The sequence below is a fragment of the Rhinopithecus bieti genome, unplaced genomic scaffold (assembly GCF_001698545.2).
Source record: "Rhinopithecus bieti isolate Rb0 unplaced genomic scaffold, ASM169854v2 scaffold_12155, whole genome shotgun sequence".
Lineage (NCBI taxonomy): Eukaryota > Metazoa > Chordata > Mammalia > Primates > Cercopithecidae > Rhinopithecus > Rhinopithecus bieti.
In genome coordinates, this window is record NW_016807423.1 from 552,452 (window position 1) to 570,391 (window position 17,940).

At 48.7% G+C, this 17,940-nt stretch overlaps 2 protein-coding genes across 3 annotated transcripts in view; one reads left to right on the forward strand and one right to left on the reverse strand.

Moving 5' to 3' along the window:
* Positions 1 to 621: 621 nt before the first annotated feature.
* Positions 622 to 12,025, reverse strand: UQCRH (ubiquinol-cytochrome c reductase hinge protein). Of its 2 annotated transcripts, XM_017881738.1 has the most exons (5): positions 11,823 to 12,025; positions 8,529 to 8,555; positions 7,594 to 7,741; positions 7,322 to 7,483; positions 622 to 846 (listed from the first exon to the last, which is right to left on the reverse strand). In XM_017881738.1, the coding sequence occupies exons 3-5, from the start codon at positions 7,654 to 7,656 to the stop codon at positions 814 to 816; spliced, it is 258 nt and encodes an 85-aa protein (XP_017737227.1). In that variant the 5' UTR covers positions 7,657 to 7,741; positions 8,529 to 8,555; positions 11,823 to 12,025; the 3' UTR covers positions 622 to 813. The 2 variants fall into 2 exon arrangements, with proteins under 2 accessions (XP_017737227.1, XP_017737226.1); XM_017881737.1 differs by lacking the exon at positions 7,594 to 7,741.
* A 14-nt stretch (positions 12,026 to 12,039) lies between these two features.
* The window catches only part of LRRC41 (leucine rich repeat containing 41), a 26,436-nt gene continuing 20,535 nt past the window's right edge, over positions 12,040 to 17,940 (forward strand). Inside the window, 3 exon segments of the mRNA XM_017881733.1 lie at positions 12,040 to 12,495; positions 12,498 to 12,518; positions 17,537 to 17,623. Of these exon segments, the coding sequence (XP_017737222.1) occupies positions 12,321 to 12,495; positions 12,498 to 12,518; positions 17,537 to 17,623 (283 nt within the window). The 5' untranslated portion in view covers positions 12,040 to 12,320.

The window sequence follows — 17,940 nt, forward strand, 5'->3', positions numbered from 1 at the left end:
CAGGATGGTCTCGATCTCCTGACCTCGTGATCCGCCCGTCTCGGCCTCCCAAAGTGCTGGGATTACAGGCTTGAGCCACCGCGCCCGGCCGTGAGATGCCATCTCTACAAAATATTTTTTTTTGGGGGACAGAGTCTCGTTCTATCGCCCAGGCTGGAGTGCAGTGGCACAATCTCCACTCACTGCAAGCTCCACCTCCTGGGTTCACGCCACTCTCCTGCCTCAGCCTCCTGAGTAGCTGGGACCACAGGCGACTGCCACCACGCCCAGCTAATTTTTTGTATTTTTAGTACAGACAGGGTTTCACCATGTTAGCCAGGATGGTCTCAATCTCCTGATCTGGGATGACAGGCGTGAGCCACCGCGCCCGGCCTCTACAAAATATTTTTAAAATTAGCTGGGAGTGGTGATGTATCCTATCTACTTGGTGGCCGAGGTGGGAGGATCACTTGAGCCCAGGAGGTGGAGGCTGCAATGAGATGTTTGCGCCACTGCATTTCCAGCCTGGCCAACAAAGTGAGACCCCGTCCCCCTTGCAGCTCCCCACCCCTTCAAAATAAAAGAAAATTTCAAATTTAAAAAAAAAAATTCTCAATTTAAAAAAAAAGGACAGGGGGCAGGTTTGCAGATCACAGAACTTTTATTAAGATAGAATCACTGCAAATTACATAGAAGCTACCAGCCTAAGCCAAAATCCATGAGGTTCATGTGAACTTACAGTTACACAAATAAGAAACAAATGGTATATCCAAAACCATAAGGAAATATTCTGATGCCCAGAAGATGAAGGCTGGGGTGAATAAGTCCACACATTTATTTCAAGTTGTTAAAGAGTTTGTGGGCCACCTAGATAGGGGAAAGAAAAGGAGGTAATCAATTGGCAGCTTTAATGTCATGGCTTACAAGGTCCTTCAAGACCTGAAACTACTGCCTCTCTTCTCACAACTCCCCTTCTCACAGATGCACGCAGCACTTGAGTCCTAGTGAACTCCCTACTTGTTACATCTTTTATTCTTCCTTTAGAATTTAGATCTTATACATGTCATTTCCTGCAAGCCTTCTCTCAATAAGCCCCTATCCACACACAAATCTGTCCCTATCTTTCCACAGAAACCTGTACCTCCCCATCAGTGATATTAACATTACATATTAATTCAACACATATTCACAGGACATCTTCTATATGCCAGGTAGTGTTCTAAGTGCTGAGTGAGTTATAACTGTAACAAGACACATCTGTCACTTAAGAAACTTACAGGGTAATGAGTTAATATGAACACATAAATAAGGTAACCTCTGATAATGGGAAATGCTAGGAGGAAAATAAATGGGAGGCGAGGCGGGGCGGGGCGGGGAGTTCAGTTAATATTACCCTGAGAAAGTTATACCTGAGACTTACCAAAGTTTAGCACTTGTTCTACTTCTGTTTCCTATGCTGGCTCATAAACTCAGTGAATGAAGGAACTATGTCTATCTTACTCCCAGATCCTAAACCAGTGCTTGGCTCACAAACATATGTAAATGTTTTTAGAATGACCACACAGTGGGAGGGGGAAAATCAATAGGAGGGGACATTAATTAAGGGAACAGATCATGACTTGCCTTTTTTTTTCTTTTTGAGACGGAGTCTCGCTCTGTCGCCCAGGCTGGAGTGCAGTGGCCGGATCTCAGCTCACTGCAAGCTCCGCCTCCCGGGTTTACGCCATTCTCCTGCCTCAGCCTCCCGAGTAGCTGGGACTACAGGCGCCCGCCACCTCGCCCGGCTAGTTTTTTGTATTTTTTTGTAGAGATGGGGTTTCACTGTGTTAGCCAGGATGGTCTTGATCTCCTGACCTCGTGATCCGCCCGTCTCGGCCTCCCAAAGTGCTGGGATTACAGGCTTGAGCCACCGCGCCCGGCCGACTTGCCTATTTTGAACATTTCATATAAATCATATCATATGATATTTTTCACTTTGTGACTGGCTTTTTTCCCTTAGCATTTAGCATGTTTGCAAGGTTTATCCATACTGTAGCATGTTCAGTACTTAAATTTCTTTTGTTAAAAATTGTGGTTAAATACACATAAAATTTACCATTTTAGTAATTTTTTCCTTTTTCTACTTTAATCTTTTTTTTTTTTTTTTTTTTTGAGGCAGAGTCTTGCTCTGTCCCCCAGGCTGGAGTGCAGTGGTACAATCTTGGCTCACTGCAACCTCTGCCTCCCGGGTTCAAGGGATTCTCCTGCCTCAGACTCCTGAGTAGCTGGCATTACAGGCGTGTGCCACCACACTCAGCTAATTTCTGTATTTTTATTTTTAATTAATTTTTTTTTTTTTGAGACAGAGTCTTGCTCTGTCGCCCAGGCTGGAGTGCAGTGGCGCGATCTTGGCTCACTGCAAGCTCCACCTCCCGGGTTTACGCCATTCTCCTGTCTCAGCCTCCCGAGTAGCTGGGACTACAGGTGCCCGCCATCTCGCCCAGCTAGTTTTTTGTGTTTTTTAGTAGAGACAGGGTTTCACCGTGTAGGCCAGGATGGTCTCGATCTCCTGACCTCGTGATCCACCCGTCTCGGCTTCCCAAAGTGCTGGGATTACAGGCTTGAGCCACCGTGCCCGGCCTAATTTCTGTATTTTTAGTAGACACAAGGTTTCACCATGTTGTCCCAGGTGGTCTCAAACTCCTGACCTCAAGTGATGTGCCTGCCTTGGCCTCCCAAAGTGTGGGGATTGCAGGTGTGAGCCACCGTACATGGCTCCACTTTAACCATTTTTAACTGTACATTTCTGTGGCAGTTAAGTGCATTCCCTCCCATTGTTCTACAACCATACAGTCTCCTACGATCTCTAGAACTTCCAATCTTGGGAACTTTTTCATCTTACCAAATCAAAACTATATCCATTAAACAGTAACTCTCCACTTCCTTTCTCCCCTCAGCTCCTGATTACTACCATTCTACTTTCTGTCTCTATGAATGTGACTACTATTCTAGGTACCTCACAGAAGTGGAACGATACAATGGTTGTCCTCCCTGACACTTAGTATAATGTCTCCAAGGTTCATCAATGTTGCAGCATCTGTCAGAGTTTCCCTTCTTTTTTTTTGAGACTTTTTTTTGAGTTTTGCTCGTTGCCCAGGGTGGTGTGCAATGGCGCAACTTTGGCTCACTGCAGCCTCCGCCTCCTGGGTTCAAGCAATTCTCCTGTTTCAGGCTCTCGAGTAGCTGGGATTACAGATGCATATACCACCAAGCCCAGCTAATTTTTGTGTTTTTAGTAGAGACAGGGTTTCATCATATTGGTCAGGCTGGTCTTGAACTCCTGACCTCAGGTGATCTACCGTCTTGGCCTCCTAAAGTGTTGGGATTAAAGATGAGAGCCACTGTGCCTGGCCTATGTCTTTCTTCATATCTCTTTCCCCTACTTACTGGTTTCTTTTTTCTTTTTTTTTTTTTTGAGACAACGTTTCAAGGTTTCACTCTGTTGCCCAAACTGGAGTATAGTGATACAATCATAGCTCACTGCAGCCTCAACCTCCCAGGCTCAAGCAATCCTCTCACCTCAGCCTCATGAGTAACTGGGTCCACAGGCGTGTGCCACCACGCCCTGCTCATTTTTTTTTTTTTTTTTTTAAGAGATGGGTCCTCCCTATGTTGCCCAGACTGGTCTCAAACTCCTGTGCTCAATTGATCCTCTGCCTTGGCCTCCCAAAGTACTGGGATTACATGTGTGAACCATTGCACCTGGCCCAGTTTCTTATTTTAAACTTCTCTTTAAATAACACCCAAATTGGCCAAAAGAAAAAATTTAATAAGAGCACCATCTTTTGGCATATTTTATATACAGAATTACATATTACCTTAAATTCTTTTTTTTTTTTTGAGACGGAGTCTCGCTCTGTCCACCAGGCTGGAGTGCAGTGGCCGGATCTCAGCTCACTGCAAGCTCCGCCTCCCGGGTTCACGCCCTTCTCCTGCCTCAGCCTTCCGAGTAGCTGGGACTACAGGCGCCCGCCACCTCGCCCGGCTAGTTTTTTGTATTTTAGTAGAGATGGGGTTTCACCGTGTTAGCCAGGATGGTCTCACTCTCCTGACCTCGTGATCCACCCGTCTAGGCCTCCCAAAGTGCTGGGATTACAGGCTTGAGCCACCGTGCCTGGCCTAAATTCTTAACAAACCTAAATTTTGGTGAAAATCTAAGAATCAAGAAATCCTGCCCCAGTTTTGTTTTTTTTTTGTTTGCTTTTTTTGGTTTGTTTGCTTTTTTTTTTTTTTTTTTTTTTTGAGACAGAGTTTTGCTCTGTCACCCAGGCTGGAGTGTAATGGCGCGATCTCAGCTCACTACAACCTCCGCCTCCTAGGTTCAAGCAATTCTCCTGCCTCAGCCTCCTGAGCAGCTGGGATTACAGGTGCCCACCAACACACCTAGCTAATTTTTATATTTTTTAGTAGAGACAGGATTTCGCCATGTTGTCCAGGCTGGTCTTGAACTCCTGACAGCAGGTGATCCACCTGCCTCGGCCTCCCAAAGTGCTGGGATTACAGGCGTGAGCTGCTGTAATTTCTTTTTTTTTGAGACGGAGTCTCGCTTTGTCACCTAGGCTGGAGTGCAGTGGCATGATCATGGCTCACTGAAGCCTTGACTTCCCCAGGCTCAGGTGATCCTCCCACCTCAGCCTCCCAAGTCGCTAGGACTACAGGTGTGAGCCAGCATGCCCGGTTATCTTTTTATATATATATTTTTTGTAGAGACAGGGTTTTACCATGTTGCCCAGGCTGGTCTCAAACTCCTGGGCTCAGGTGATCCACCTGCCTTGAGCTCCCAAAGTTCTGGGATTACAGGCATGAGCCACCATGCCCGGCCTAGCTGACGGACATTTATGGTGTTTCCACTTTTTGGGTAGTATAAACAATGCTTCTATGAACATTTGTGTACAGGTGTTTTCATTTCTCTTGGGTATATGTCTTCAAATGGAATTGCTGTGTCATATATTAACTGTATGCTTAGCCTTTTGAAGAAGTGCCAGATGTTTTCCACAGTGGCTGTACCAATTTACACCTTTACCGACAGCATATGAGGTTTCCAACTTTTCCACATCCTCTTCAACACTCGTTATCTTTTTTATTATAGCCATCCTAGTGGGCAGTGGGTATAAAGTGTTATGGTAGTATCCCTGATGGCTAATGATGTTGAACATCTTTTCATATGTTTATGGGCCATCCAATTAGTTTAATAGAAGCAACCACATCAAACTTTGCTTACATATAATTTATATAAAATACCTTACTGTGTTATATGTAAGAGTCAAGCAGAAGTTTACTTTTATTACTTTTGATTTTTTAAAAATAGAGACAGGGTTCCCCTATGTTGCCCAGGCTAGTCTTGTAACTCCTGGGGTCAAGGGCTCCTCCTGCCTTGGCCTTCCAAAAGTGCCAGGATCATAGGCGTCAGCCACCATGCCCTGCCTGATAAGTTTACTTTTAAAAAACAACCCCTTGAGGCCAGGTGTGGTATCTCACACCTGTAATCCCAACACTTTGGGAAGCTGAGATGAATGGCACATGTGAACCCAGGAGTTCTAGACCAACCTGGGCAATACAGCAAAACCCCATCGCTACAAAAAGTACAAAAATTACCCAGGCATGGGCCAGGTGCAGTGGCTCACGCCTGTAATCTCAGCACTTTGGGAGGCTGAGGCAGGTGGATCACTGGAGGTCAGGAGTTTGAGACCAGCCTGGCCAACATGGTGAAACCCTGTCTCTACTAAAAATACAAACAAACAAACAAAAAATTAGCTGGGTGTGGTGGCGTGCATCTTTAATCCCAGTTACTTGGGAGGCTGAAGCAGGATAATCACTTGAACCAGGGAGGTAGAGGTTGCAGTCAGCTGAGATTACACCACTGCACTCCGGCCTGGGCGACAAAGTGAGACTCAGTCTCAAATTTTAAAAAAATTAAAAAAAAATGACCAAGGCATGGTAGCATGTGCCTATAGTCCTGGCAACTCGGGGGCTAAGGCAGGATTGCTTGAACCAGGAGGTAGAGGCTGTACCGAGCCATGATTGTGCCATGGCACTCCAGCCTGGGTGACAGAGCAAGACCTTATCCCAAAAAAAAAAAAAAAAAAAAGAAAGTCTGGGTGCTGTGGATCATGGGATCGGGAGATTGAGACCATCCTGGCTAACACCGTGAAACCCTGTCTCTACTAAAAATACAAAAAACAAAAGAAAAAATTAGCCGGGCGTGGTGGCGGGCGCCTGTGGTCGCAGCTACTTGGGAGGCTAAGGCAACAGAATGGTGTGAACCCGGGAGGTGGAGCTTGCAGTGAGCCGAGGTTGTGCCATTGCACTCCAGCCTGGGCAGCAGAGCCAGACTGTGCCTCCAAAAAAAAAAAAAAGCAACTTTTTGGACCAACTACTATATATTAGACACATTTGAGGATACAAATTATTATTATTATTTTTTGGTACAACCTCAGCTCACTGCAAGCTCTGCCTCCCGGGTTCACACCATTCTCCTGCCTCAGCCTCCCAAGCAGCTGGGACTACAGGCGCCCACCACCACGCCTGGCTAATTTTTTGTATTTTAAGTAGAGACGGGGTTTCACCATTCACAGGATGGTCTCGATCTCCTGACTTTGTGATCCGCCCGCCTCGGCCTCCCAAAGTGCTAGGATTACAGGCGTGAGCCACTGCACCTGGCCAATACAAATTATTTTTAAAGAACAGTCTGTTATTGAAGAGTACAAAATCCAGCTTCCCCACTGTTTAGCAGTGCGTGTTGGGATGTTTATTTTTTTCTCTGAGCCTCAGTTTCTATCTGTGAAATGGGATAATGATACCTATCTCCAGTGGGAAGTAGTAAGGATTAGGCAAGATTATTTACAGGCCAGGCACAATGGCTCATGCCTATAATCCCAGCACTTTGGAGGGCCAAAATGGGAGGACTACTTGAGCCCAGGAGTTTCAGATCAGCCTGGGCAACATAACAAGGCGCCGTCACTAGAAAAAATTAAAAAATTAAAAATTAGCCTCTCATGATGGCATGCACCTGTAGTCCCACCTACTTGGGAGGCCAAGGCAGAATCACTTAGGCCCAGGAGTTCAAGGTTGGCACTGAGTTATGATCATGCCACTATACTTCAGCCTGGGCAACATAGTGAGACCCTGTCTCAAAAAAATAAAATAGGTTATTTACATAAAATGCTCAGCACTGTACATCACATATATTGGGCCCAGAGTAAATACTCACTGATGGGCCTTCCCCTAGTATGGAAAGATTGTCAGCACCAAGTTTTCCCTGACCATTGCAACCTTTCCCCTTCCTGACTTCAGACGGACTTACGCAATGGTCCCTTGCATGCAAGAAGTCTAAGAGCTCCTCCGTGCAATCCTCTTCTGTATGTGATCGAGAGGACACACGCTCATCACAGAGCTCTAGCCGCTCCCGGGCCTTTACACATTTCTCCAACTGCTCGCATTGCTCTCTCACTGTTGTTAGGGGATCCTGATGTAGAAATAGAAAAAAAACAAAATGGGGATTTTTAGCGGAGACCCACCAAACACATATGCTTTGATTAACACAACCACCAAACCAAGGTGCTGCCTCTGAATTACCGTGCAGAAGGCCAGCTGGCAGAGCCACACTGCCGCCAGAAATGGCAGAATGCGGTCTCCCATTCAATTCTGATGCTAAGTAGTAGGGAAAAGTTTCACATTCCTGCCTTCCAAGGTTGCCAGTATGCACTGAAAGCCTCAGTCCTATCTGAAAAACAAGGTAGTAAAGGAAACCTGGCCAAACTTGAAATAGATCTATAGGAGGCCTTACTTGTTAACATGGCATTTTGGAATATGTCACGTCTGAAATTTCAAATCCCCTTGTCTGAGAACCAGGCCTATGCACCCCAGCTGCCCAGCTAGAAAGGCAATGCTAACATAGAGAAGGACTATCTAACAAAGGTTCCCTCAGAGTTCTTTTTTTTTTTTTAAGATGGAATTTCGCTCCTGTTGCCCAGGCTGGAGTGCAATGGCACAATCTCGGCTAACCGCAACCTTCGCCTTCTGAGTTCAAGCAATTCTCCTGCCTCAGCCTCTCAAGTAGCTGGGATTACAGGCATAAGCCACCACGTCCGGCTAATTTTGTATTTTTAGTGGAGACAGCAGGGTTTCTCCATGTTGTTCAGGCTGGTCTTGAACTCCCGACCTCAGGCAATCTGCCTGCCTCGGCCTCCCAAAGTGCTGGGATTACAGGCATGAGCCACCATGCCTGGCCCAAAGTTCTTTATTAAACCACAAATAGCAGATGATTGAGTGCCAGGCCCTCAAAATGCCGTCTGCTCCCTGACCACAACTGAAGAAGCCCCAGACCCAGAATAGACTCAGCTTCCAAGGCTCACACCCCAAACACTCCAATGCATGGGAAGTATCAAAGCTTATTCCACCCCCATTATCTACAAGGTATCAAGTAAAGACTCCTTAAAATGCCCTTAGAGTTTCATGAGGCTCAAACCCTGCTTTTACTGAGATGTTTCCAAACCTGAGACAGTTCTTACCACTAATTCCTCCTCTTCCTCTTCCTCCTACAAAAGGAAAACAAAATTAATGTTAGCAGCAATTTTATGACATATTTATTCCCGATCATACTGATGTAATTACTGAAGATAGACATTGACACTGCTATTAATGATGTTATTTTGTTTTCTGTGTTTTATGATGTTTTTACATTTTAGAGGCCTTGCTAATCCTGGAGCTAATCCTGCTCTTCCAGGGCTAGCTAATTTTTAGACAGCAAACTTGCCTGCGAGCATACCTTTCATATGCAACCTAACTATCCAAAGCGCTTGTAGCCAACTGCCTCCTTTATCTTTTGTTTTGTTTAAGAGACAGGGTCTTGCTCTGTCACCCAGGCTGTAGTGCAGTGGTGCCATCATAGCTCACTGCAGCCACAAACTCCTGGGCTCAGGTGATCCTCCTGCCTTAGCCTTCTAAGTAGTTAGGACCATAAGCACACACCACATGCCCGGCTAACTTAAACATTTTTTTTTAGTAGAGACAGGGTCTCATTATGTTGCCCAGGCTGCTCTCAAACTCCTGGGCTCAATCAATCCTCCTACCTCGGCCTCCCAAAGTGGTGGGATTATAGGCATTAGCCACTCGGCCTGGCCCTGCCTCCTTTATCTACGATTCATACACTAAGCTCCTGTTTCCCCTTCTCTAAATCACCCCAGGGACAAATATAGGACAACTAGGAACCAGCCCTATAAGCCAGAGCCCAACGAAATTATTCAAACCATCCAATCCTAAATTTGAGCAAGTGTACCTACCCCGCCCACCAATTCCTTCCCATAGAAACCAAGGTGCTGAGCCATGCTTCCTTCCCCTCACACCTTCTGCCTCCTGACTAGCTCGGACACTTCCCCATACAGCCCTGCATTTTTTTGTGTGGTATATCCCTCTTTTGGGAACTTTAAGTAATAATAAACTCTTCTTTCAAAGGCAGTTGACTGCAGATCTGTCACCTTACCATACTTGGTTAAAAGGAATCCCAGGTGCATTTCAAGACAGAGACACCATCTCACTTTCATTAACAAGAACCTAAGTGTGCTTAATACTCTCCAGTTTACAAAGCACCTTCATATCTAATATGATTTAATTAATCATAACAGTCCCTTAAGGAAGTAATCCCAGTTTAGAGATAATAAACAGTAATTAGACATCTTCTGATACAGATTCAAGCTGCCAGATGTTCACATGGGGCCTACACAATCTAAAATATTTGTCCCAGTATTGCTACAAATAGCTAAATTTAGTCCTTACACCCCAAACCAAGTTAGGAGGAAAACCCATTTTTTTCTAGACTATGAAAAAAAAAAAAAGAATTATGGGTTCCTCATAGAATACCCTACTTTATTTTATTATTATTATTATTTTTTGAGACGGAGTCTTGCTCTGTCACCCAGGCTGCAGTGGCACGATCTCGGCTCATTGCAAGCTCTGCCTCTCAGGTTCACGCCATTCTCCTGTCTCAGCCTCCCAAGTAGCTGGGACTACAGGCACCCGCCACCACGCCCGGCTAATTTTTTGTATTTTTAGTAGAGACGGGGTTTCACCGTGTTAGCCAGGATGGTCTGGATCTCCTGACCTAGTGATCCACCTGCCTCGGTCTCCCAAAGTGCTGGGATTACAGGCCTGAGCCACCGCGCACAGCCAGAATACCCTAGCTTAAAACTGACTGCTTATTTACTCTTTTCTCATCTACTGCAGCGGTGCATCTTGCTGACCTTTCTGCCTTTCTGAGGCAGGCTCCATTTCTTTCTTTTCTTTTCTTTCTTTCTTTTTTTTTTTTTTGAGACAGGGTCTCACCCGGGTTGCCTTGGCTGGAGTGCGGTGACACAATCACAGCTCACTGCAGCCTGGACTTCCTGGGCTCAAACTCCTGAGCAGTTGAGACCACAGGCATTTACCACCATGCCGGGCTAATTTCTGTATTTTTTGTAGAGACGGGGTTTGACCACGTTGCCCAGGCTGGTCCAACTCCTGAACTCAGGCAACCCGCCTGCCTAGGCTGTCCTCCCAAAGTGCTGGGATTACAGGCGTGAGCCACTGCGCCCGGCCTCAGGCTCTATTTCTTTTTAGAAATAATAAGACGAGAAAAATTAAGGGATAAATAAGTCTCCAATTATTCTGAACCCACAGCCCAGAACAGCTGCCCCGAAGTGACCAGAGAACAGACAGGAAATGAGATTAGAAACAACTAGTGGCTGTGTCGCATAATGGGTAAGAGTCCCGGTTCTAGAACCGCGCTGCTTGGCTGCAATTCCTAGCTGCACCAATATGTTAGCTGTGTGACCTTAGAAAAGATATTTAACCTCTACGCTTGTTTCCTCATCTGTAAAAATGGCACTAATAGTACCTAACACTTACTTCATAGGAATAGTGTATAGACGAAATGAATTAGGGCCGGGCGCGGTGGCTCACGCCTGTAATCCCAGGACTTTGGGAGGCCGAGGTGGGCGGTTCACGAGGTCAGGAGTTCGAGACCAGCCTGGCCAACATGGTGAAACCCCGTCTCTACTAAAACACAAAATTAGCCGGGCGTGGTGGTGGGCACCTGTAGTCCCAGCTACCCAGCTACTTGGGAGGCTGAGGCAGGAGAATCGCCTGAATCCAGGAGGCGGAGGTTGCAGCGAGCCGAGATAGCGCCACTGCACTCCAGCCTGGGCGACAGAGCGAGACTCTATCTCAAAAAAAAAAAGAAAAAAAGAAAAAAGAAATTAATTAGTGCATGTAAAGCACTTGGAATAGCAAGCAGTCAATAAATACTTATCATAGCAGCACTCTTTCCCTAGGAAAGAGCTCCTTCTTCCATCACAGAATAACATCGTACATTCCTTCACTGTCTCCAAAGGCACACACCTTCCTCAAAGAAAAGGAAATCACAAGGCCAGGTCTTCCGAACCTCCCCAGTAGATATGGTAGGGATTCCTAACCTGAGCTGGGGCAAGGTGGTCTGTTTGCTCCCCAAACCTGTGAAACGCGAGCTTCAGAACATCTGACTGACTGCAAACATGGGTCATATTTTACAAGACTTTAGTCCACAAAACATTTTCGCTCTCAAACCTTCACTACATTCACAGAATGGAGAAGCCGAGGCCCAGAGAAAACTAGTCATCTATCTGTCCAAAGTCACCGTACGAATGCTGGGGAAAGGTCGAGGGAGCTAGAGCTCCCGACGCTGCAAATCCTAGAGGGTAAACTGGGGCTAAGAAGGCCCCGTGCGTGTTTTGGCGGGCTAGGTCTTGGGCTTCAGGACAGAGAAGAGGGTCGAGTGGATCGCCTTGCCTTACCTCCTCAGGATCTCCGGACTCGGTAAGCATCTTTCGCTCGTCCTCCAGTCCCATGTCTGGCTACGGTTCTAGATTCAACAACAGCAGCAACAGCGGCACCTAATCCACTTCAGGATCAAGAAGGACTTGTAAGGGTCACTCAGCGGAAATCCGGCGATCTGGCCGGAAGTGCGGCATACTCATCGTAGTCGCGAACACATGCTCAGATTGGCATGTACTACCAGCCACAGGCAGGGGTTAGAGGTAGCTGATGTTTGCACCTGAGGAGACTTTGCTAAGAAACATCCCCTTAGTCCCACCAGACCCAAGTATAATTGATCTAGGAGTTCATCTAAAATAGTAACTCCTAAGAGACTTGGGAAGTATGCTAATTTATTCGAAATTCCTTTAGCATAATTCACAATCTTCCCCATATCGATTATGGAGCCGTCCTAACTGCTGACCTTTTCAAGATGGCGGTCTGCGGGCGACACTCTCGGGCTCGCGCACCTCCCCAAGATGGCGGCGCCCGAGGCCTGGCGCGCCCGGAGTTGCTGGTTCTGTGAGGTAGCGGCGGCAACGACCATGGAGGCCACGTCCCGGGAGGCGGCGCCAGCGAAGAGCTCGGCCTCGGGCCCCAACGCTCCCCCCGCCCTGTTCGAGCTGTGCGGGCGGGCGGTGAGCGCCCATATGGGGTTCTGGAGAGCGGGGTGTGGGGTAAGTCGCGGGGTGAGGGGCTACCTCTGGCTAAGAGCAGGGGCGGCCCAGCGGCCGGGGGGCGCGGGGGGCGAGGCCGGGAGGCCCGGGGCAAGGCCCAGCCTGGGGCACTGAAAGCCAGATCGTAGGATCGGAGCATGAATTTTGTGACTGACAGGGCTGGACAGAGTAAAGACGGAGACCTAATGGGCAGGCTGACCCACACCGCGGCCTGGCTCGGGGCGCGGGGGGCGAGGCCAGGAGGCCCGGTCTGGAGCGAAGGAGGCCGGGCCCGGGCGACTGAGGCTGGACTGGCGGGCCGGAGCTGTGGGCCACGAACTGACACTCGGCTGGGCCGGGCAGCGGAGTCTCGGATGTCGAACTGGTGGGCAGTTATGGCCCGGCTGCCCTGGGGCAGGGGCCGAGGTTAGGAGTCCCGGCCTAAGGCCAGGAGGCCAGGCCCGGGGCCACCGAACCTGAGTGATGGCCCGGGACCCCAGTATCTGCCTGACACGCCACAGGGGTCGAGACTCCGGAGGCCAATCCGATGGGCGGAGGGGAGGACAGCGGATTGGAGAGCGAGGGAATGGGGAAGGGGAGAGGCCGAAAGGCTCGGGGCGCCGCGGCCTGACGGCCCAGGGCTGATGAGAGCGAACCGACAACCGGGGTCTCGGGTGCCAAACTGACTGAGCGACCGAGCGACCCGCAGGACAGGGAGCGCCGGAGGCCACTCGGATCGGCTCGAGCGGCGAGGAGGGGCTGGAGAGCGAGTGGAGGGGGGCCCGGAGCGGCTTCAACAAGCGAGGGAGGCTCGAATGATGGACAGGCGGGAAGGGCCAAGGAGGCCCCAAGCGGGGCGACGGCCCGGGGATCCCGGACTGCCGGGCTGCCGTGGCAGGGGCGCGGCGCCGCCAAGAGGCCTTGGGCTGAATGGGAGTGAACGGGGCCTCAGGCCTGAGGGCGGCCGGGACCAAAGGGCCAGGCCTGGGTGGAGGGCGGCCTGGGGCGCCGGGATGAACGGCCGGGGAGGGCGAACCGGCCAGTTGGGCTGGGAGGCGGGGCTGTGGGTTGGGGACCGCCGGCCACGGCCTGGCCACTGACGAAGGAAACGGGTCCGCGACGTGGGGCTAGTGAAAGAGGGAAAGCGAGGCTCTGCCAAGCAGGCCTGGCCGCGCTGGGGATAGGGGAGGCCTCGGGCCTGCGAGGCTGCTGGTGTGAGGGTGGGGTCCGGAGGCCGGGGCTGGAGTTGGGCGAGGAGGTGGCAGGCCCGGCCGAGGCCTGCCGGGGATGGTGGCAGGAGAGCAGGCCCCGGGCCTGGAGGCGGCGCGGGGAGGTTCCACCAGGAGGCCTTGCGGGTGGCCGTGGCGTCTTTACAGGAGGAAGGCCCTGGTCAGGACAGGAGTGAGGACTTTGAGGACTCGAGGTTGCAGGGCGGGGGGTTTGAGTTATGCCATAAGGAGGGGTGTGGGGAAAAGGCCCTGGAGTTTGGGGCGCTGCAGCTCCGGGATAAGCTGGAGGGTGGTCGGGGAGGGCCTTGGCTGTGGGAGTGGAACCCAGTACCGTGAGGCCTGAGTGTCCTGCATAGTGGTGGTGGAAGAGGCTGTTAGAAGTCGGGCCGGTGTGCGGAGGGGACACTGGAGGCTCCAGACCAGCCAGAGGCTGAGAAGACAAGGGGCAGGCCCACCCATGGCGAACATGAGGAAAGTCTCCGTTCTGAGCTGAGCAGGGAGCGCAGAAAAGTCCTAGGGCATGAGGAAGAAGGCAGAGAGGGTCTGGCTTGTCTGCCTGGAGCTTCTGGGATGCTAAGACTGGCTAAAAGGAAGATGACTGGGTGTGGAGGCCCAGGTTGGGAAGCAGCAGCATTAAAGGTGCAGGCTAGAAAGAAGCAAGGAAAATCCCCGCTTAAGAATGGAGAAAGGAAGAGAGGAGTTTGTGGGTAACAAGGGATGAGAATTCCTGTGGCTGTGAGAAGGGATGGCTAACTAGAGGAGAGCAGGTTGGAGGGAAAAGGGGTAAGGCTCTGAGGAACTTCTTCCCGTGTTGCTTCTTCCCCCCAAAACAATTGACAGTTTACTGAATCTCCATTTCCCCTTCTCCCTCCCCATGACTGCTGTACATACCACCATCCCATTACTGGCTGAGCCCCAGCGAGGTTGAGAGGAGACAGGGGAGGAAGAGCTCCTGTGGGCCTAGACCAGAAAAGCTGAATCAAGTGAGGCCTTTTAGGAAAATAGCCAAGGAAGAGGCCTGCTAAGCATTACTATTTTGGAGGAAGGTCTCAGTGTGGGCTAACAGCCAGGAAAGTCTTCCTGGAGGTAGTGAACTAGCATCGCTTTGTGTAAGGAGTTGGGGCAGCAGGGGTATAGAGGCAGCAGGAAAGGGTACAATGAGGAAACTTAAGTAGAATAAGGTATATTATACCTTGAATACCAGGATGTGGAGTTTGGACTTTATCATGAATGCAGCAGAGAGACCTCCAAGGGTTTTGAAGAGGGTAATGTCATCACCAAGAGCAGGATGAAGAGGGACTGGATAGAGACGGAAGTGAAGGAGAGCAGTTAAGCTGTTGTAATAGACCAGATGAAAGGTGATGTGGACTACATTCATGTGTAAAAGCATAGGGAATTAACACTTTCATTCAGCAGGTACATTGAGGACCTACAATGTACAAAGAATTATACTAGATTCTTGATGTCAAGATTCAGTTATTCTGTAAGTAAAGATAAAAGAGACCCTGGGGCGGAAGTTTTGGTATACTCCAAGATCTTAGACTTGTTCTTTTCTTTGAGATGGGGTCTCACTCTGTCACCCAGGCTGGAGTGCAGTGGCATGATATCAGCTCACTGCCACCTCTATCTTCTGGGCTCAAGCAATTCTCCCACCTCAGCCTCCCAAGAAGCTGGGACCACAGGTGTTCCCCACAACACCCAGCTAATTTTCTCTGTATTTTGGTAGAGACGGGGTTTGCCATGTTGCCCAGGCTGGTCTCAAACTCCTGGGCTTAAGCAATGTCCCCACCTCGACCTCCAAAGATTACAGGGATTACAGGTGTGAGTTTGACTTGTTCTTGATTGGACAGAGATGCCACTGACAGGATAAAATAACCAACATTTAGTGAGCTTATTATGGCTGGGCATTGTTTTAAACAGATTATAAGCATGATCTTCCCAACAATGTCATGAGTTAATAACTGTTATCTCCATTTTATTTTATTTTATTTTATTTTCGAGACAGAGTCTTGCTCTGTCGCCCAGGCTGGAGTGCAATGGTGCCATCTCGGCTCACTGCAATCTCTACCTCCTGAGTTCAAGCGATTCTTGTGCCTCAGCCTCCCACGTAGCTGGGATTACAGGCGTGCATCATTACACCTGGCTAATTTTTGTATTTTTAGTAGAGACGGGGTTTCACCATGTTGGTCACGCTGGTATCAAACTCCTGACCTCAAGTGATCTGCCCGCCTTGGCCTCCCAAAGTGCTGGGATTACAGGTGTGAGCCATTGCATCCCACCTATTTTTTATTTTTTGAGGCAGGGTCTTGCTGTGTCACCCAGGCTGGAGTGCAGTGGTCTAAGCACAGCTGGCTGCAGCCTCGACCTCCTGGGCTCCACCCATCCTCCCACCTTAGCTTCCCAAGTAGCTGTGACCACAGGTGCACACCATCACACTCTGCTAATTTTTGTTTTGTTTTGAGATGGGTTCTCACTCTATCACCTGGGCTCAAGTACAGTGGTGTGAGCATAGCTCACTGTAGCCTCGAACTCCTGGGCTTAAGCAATCCTCTTGTCTTAGACTTCCAAAGTGCTGGGATTACAGGTGTGAGCCACTGTGCGTGGCCTCAATTTTTTTCCAGTTGAAGAAACTAAGGCTTAAAGAGGCTTAAATAATTTGTCCAAGGATTCACATTTAACTAAACAGGTAGGATTTCACCCAGATTTGTCCTACTCTAGAGGCCAAACCCTTTAGACACTATACTATAATGGCTCTTAGAACTAGAGAAGTTGGCAAGAGCAGGTTGTTTTTAAGATATATTGACTTTTGGCCGGGCGCGGTGGCTCATGCCTGTAATCCCAGCACTTTGGGAGGCCGAGGCAGGCGGATCACGAGGTCAGGAGATTGAGACCATCCTGGCTAACACAGTGAAACCCCATCTCTACTAAAAATACAAAAAATTAGCCGGGCGTGGTGGTGCGCACCTGTAGTCCCAGCTACCCGGGAGGCTGAGGCGGGAGAATGGTGTGAACCCAGGAGGCGGAGCTTGCAGTGAGCTGAGATCGCGCCACTGCAGCCTGGGCAACAAAGCGAGACTCAATCTCAAAAAAAAAAAAAAAAAAAAAAAATATATTGACTTTAGAGACATGAATTGTTTCTCTTCTTCATAGGAAAGTACTAATTCAGGATATAGCAGTAGCCCAAAGGATGGTAGTGGTTAATCTGGAAGAATGGGAAGGGAATTCAGGAAAGACTTAAAGGGCATGTGATACTTGAAAGATGAGTAGTTGATATACTGAAAGTGGCAATGACATTCCTATTAGAACAGCATGACAAAGGACATTCTTGTTGGAAAGAACAGCATGACAAAGGTACAGGGGCAGAAAGCGGCATGTTAGGTAAACGAAAAAGTAGTTAAGTGTGGCTGAAATGTAGGAGGCAAAGCAGGGAGCTGATACTAGCAGGGCAGATTATGAAAGATCTTTTATCACACATATTCAGTAGGTCCTTTTCATTGCCAAATGGTTCATTTTGCTTGGGCAGAAGTGAACTGACCAGCTCCTAAAAAGCATGTCAAGCTCATTTAGCATGTCAGCTTGTTTTGTGGGATGATCTCACCCTGGCCCCTGAAATTCCAGCTTCCAACTGAGTGGCTGAAGATAAGTGGACTAGAGCTTGGAACAGATCTAGATTAGCTTCTAGAGGCTCCATTTGTCAAGTGAGAAGTCTACCCTTCCATTTTCCTTTCCAGTAGAATAAATAATGCTTGGAACCCTCTTGAGTTGGAGGGGGAGGGGAGGAAAAGTAAACTTTTGTTTTGATTTTTGTAGCCCTCCCAGGCCCAATACTTCAAAGCATCCTACCTCTGCTCAATATATATTACTTGGAGAGGATTGAGGAAACTGCCCTCAAGAAAGGTGAGTATCTTTCTGTCTCTTTCTCAGTCAATGATTATGAGCAAGGCACCATAATGTTCTTCAGGTAAATATTACACCTGATACCTGCTAGAACTTCATGCTTTTTTTTTTTTTTTTTTTTTTTTTAATACGGAGTCTTGCTCTGTTGCCCAGGGTGGAGTGCAGTGGTGTAATCTTGGCTCACAGCAAGCCCTGCCTCCCGGGTTCACACCATTCTCCTGCCTCAGTAGTAGTAGCTGGGACTACAGGCGTCTGCCACCACACCCGGCTAATTTTTTTTTGTATTTTAGTAGGGACGGGGTTTCACCATGTTGGTC

What these genes read in the sequence shown, in the direction of transcription:
- UQCRH (XM_017881737.1), bottom strand. Translation starts at nt 11,876, where the DNA reads ATGGGACTGGAGGACGAGCGAAAGATGCTTACCGAGTCCGGAGATCCT. An exon ending in AGTCCGGAGATCCTGAGGAG is followed by an intron (nt 8,556 to 11,822) that starts GTAAGGCAAGGC and finishes TTCCTTTTGTAG; the next exon opens with GAGGAAGAGGAAGAGGAGGA. An exon ending in AGGAAGAGGAGGAATTAGTG is followed by an intron (nt 7,484 to 8,528) that starts GTAAGAACTGTC and finishes TTTCTACATCAG; the next exon opens with GATCCCCTAACAACAGTGAG.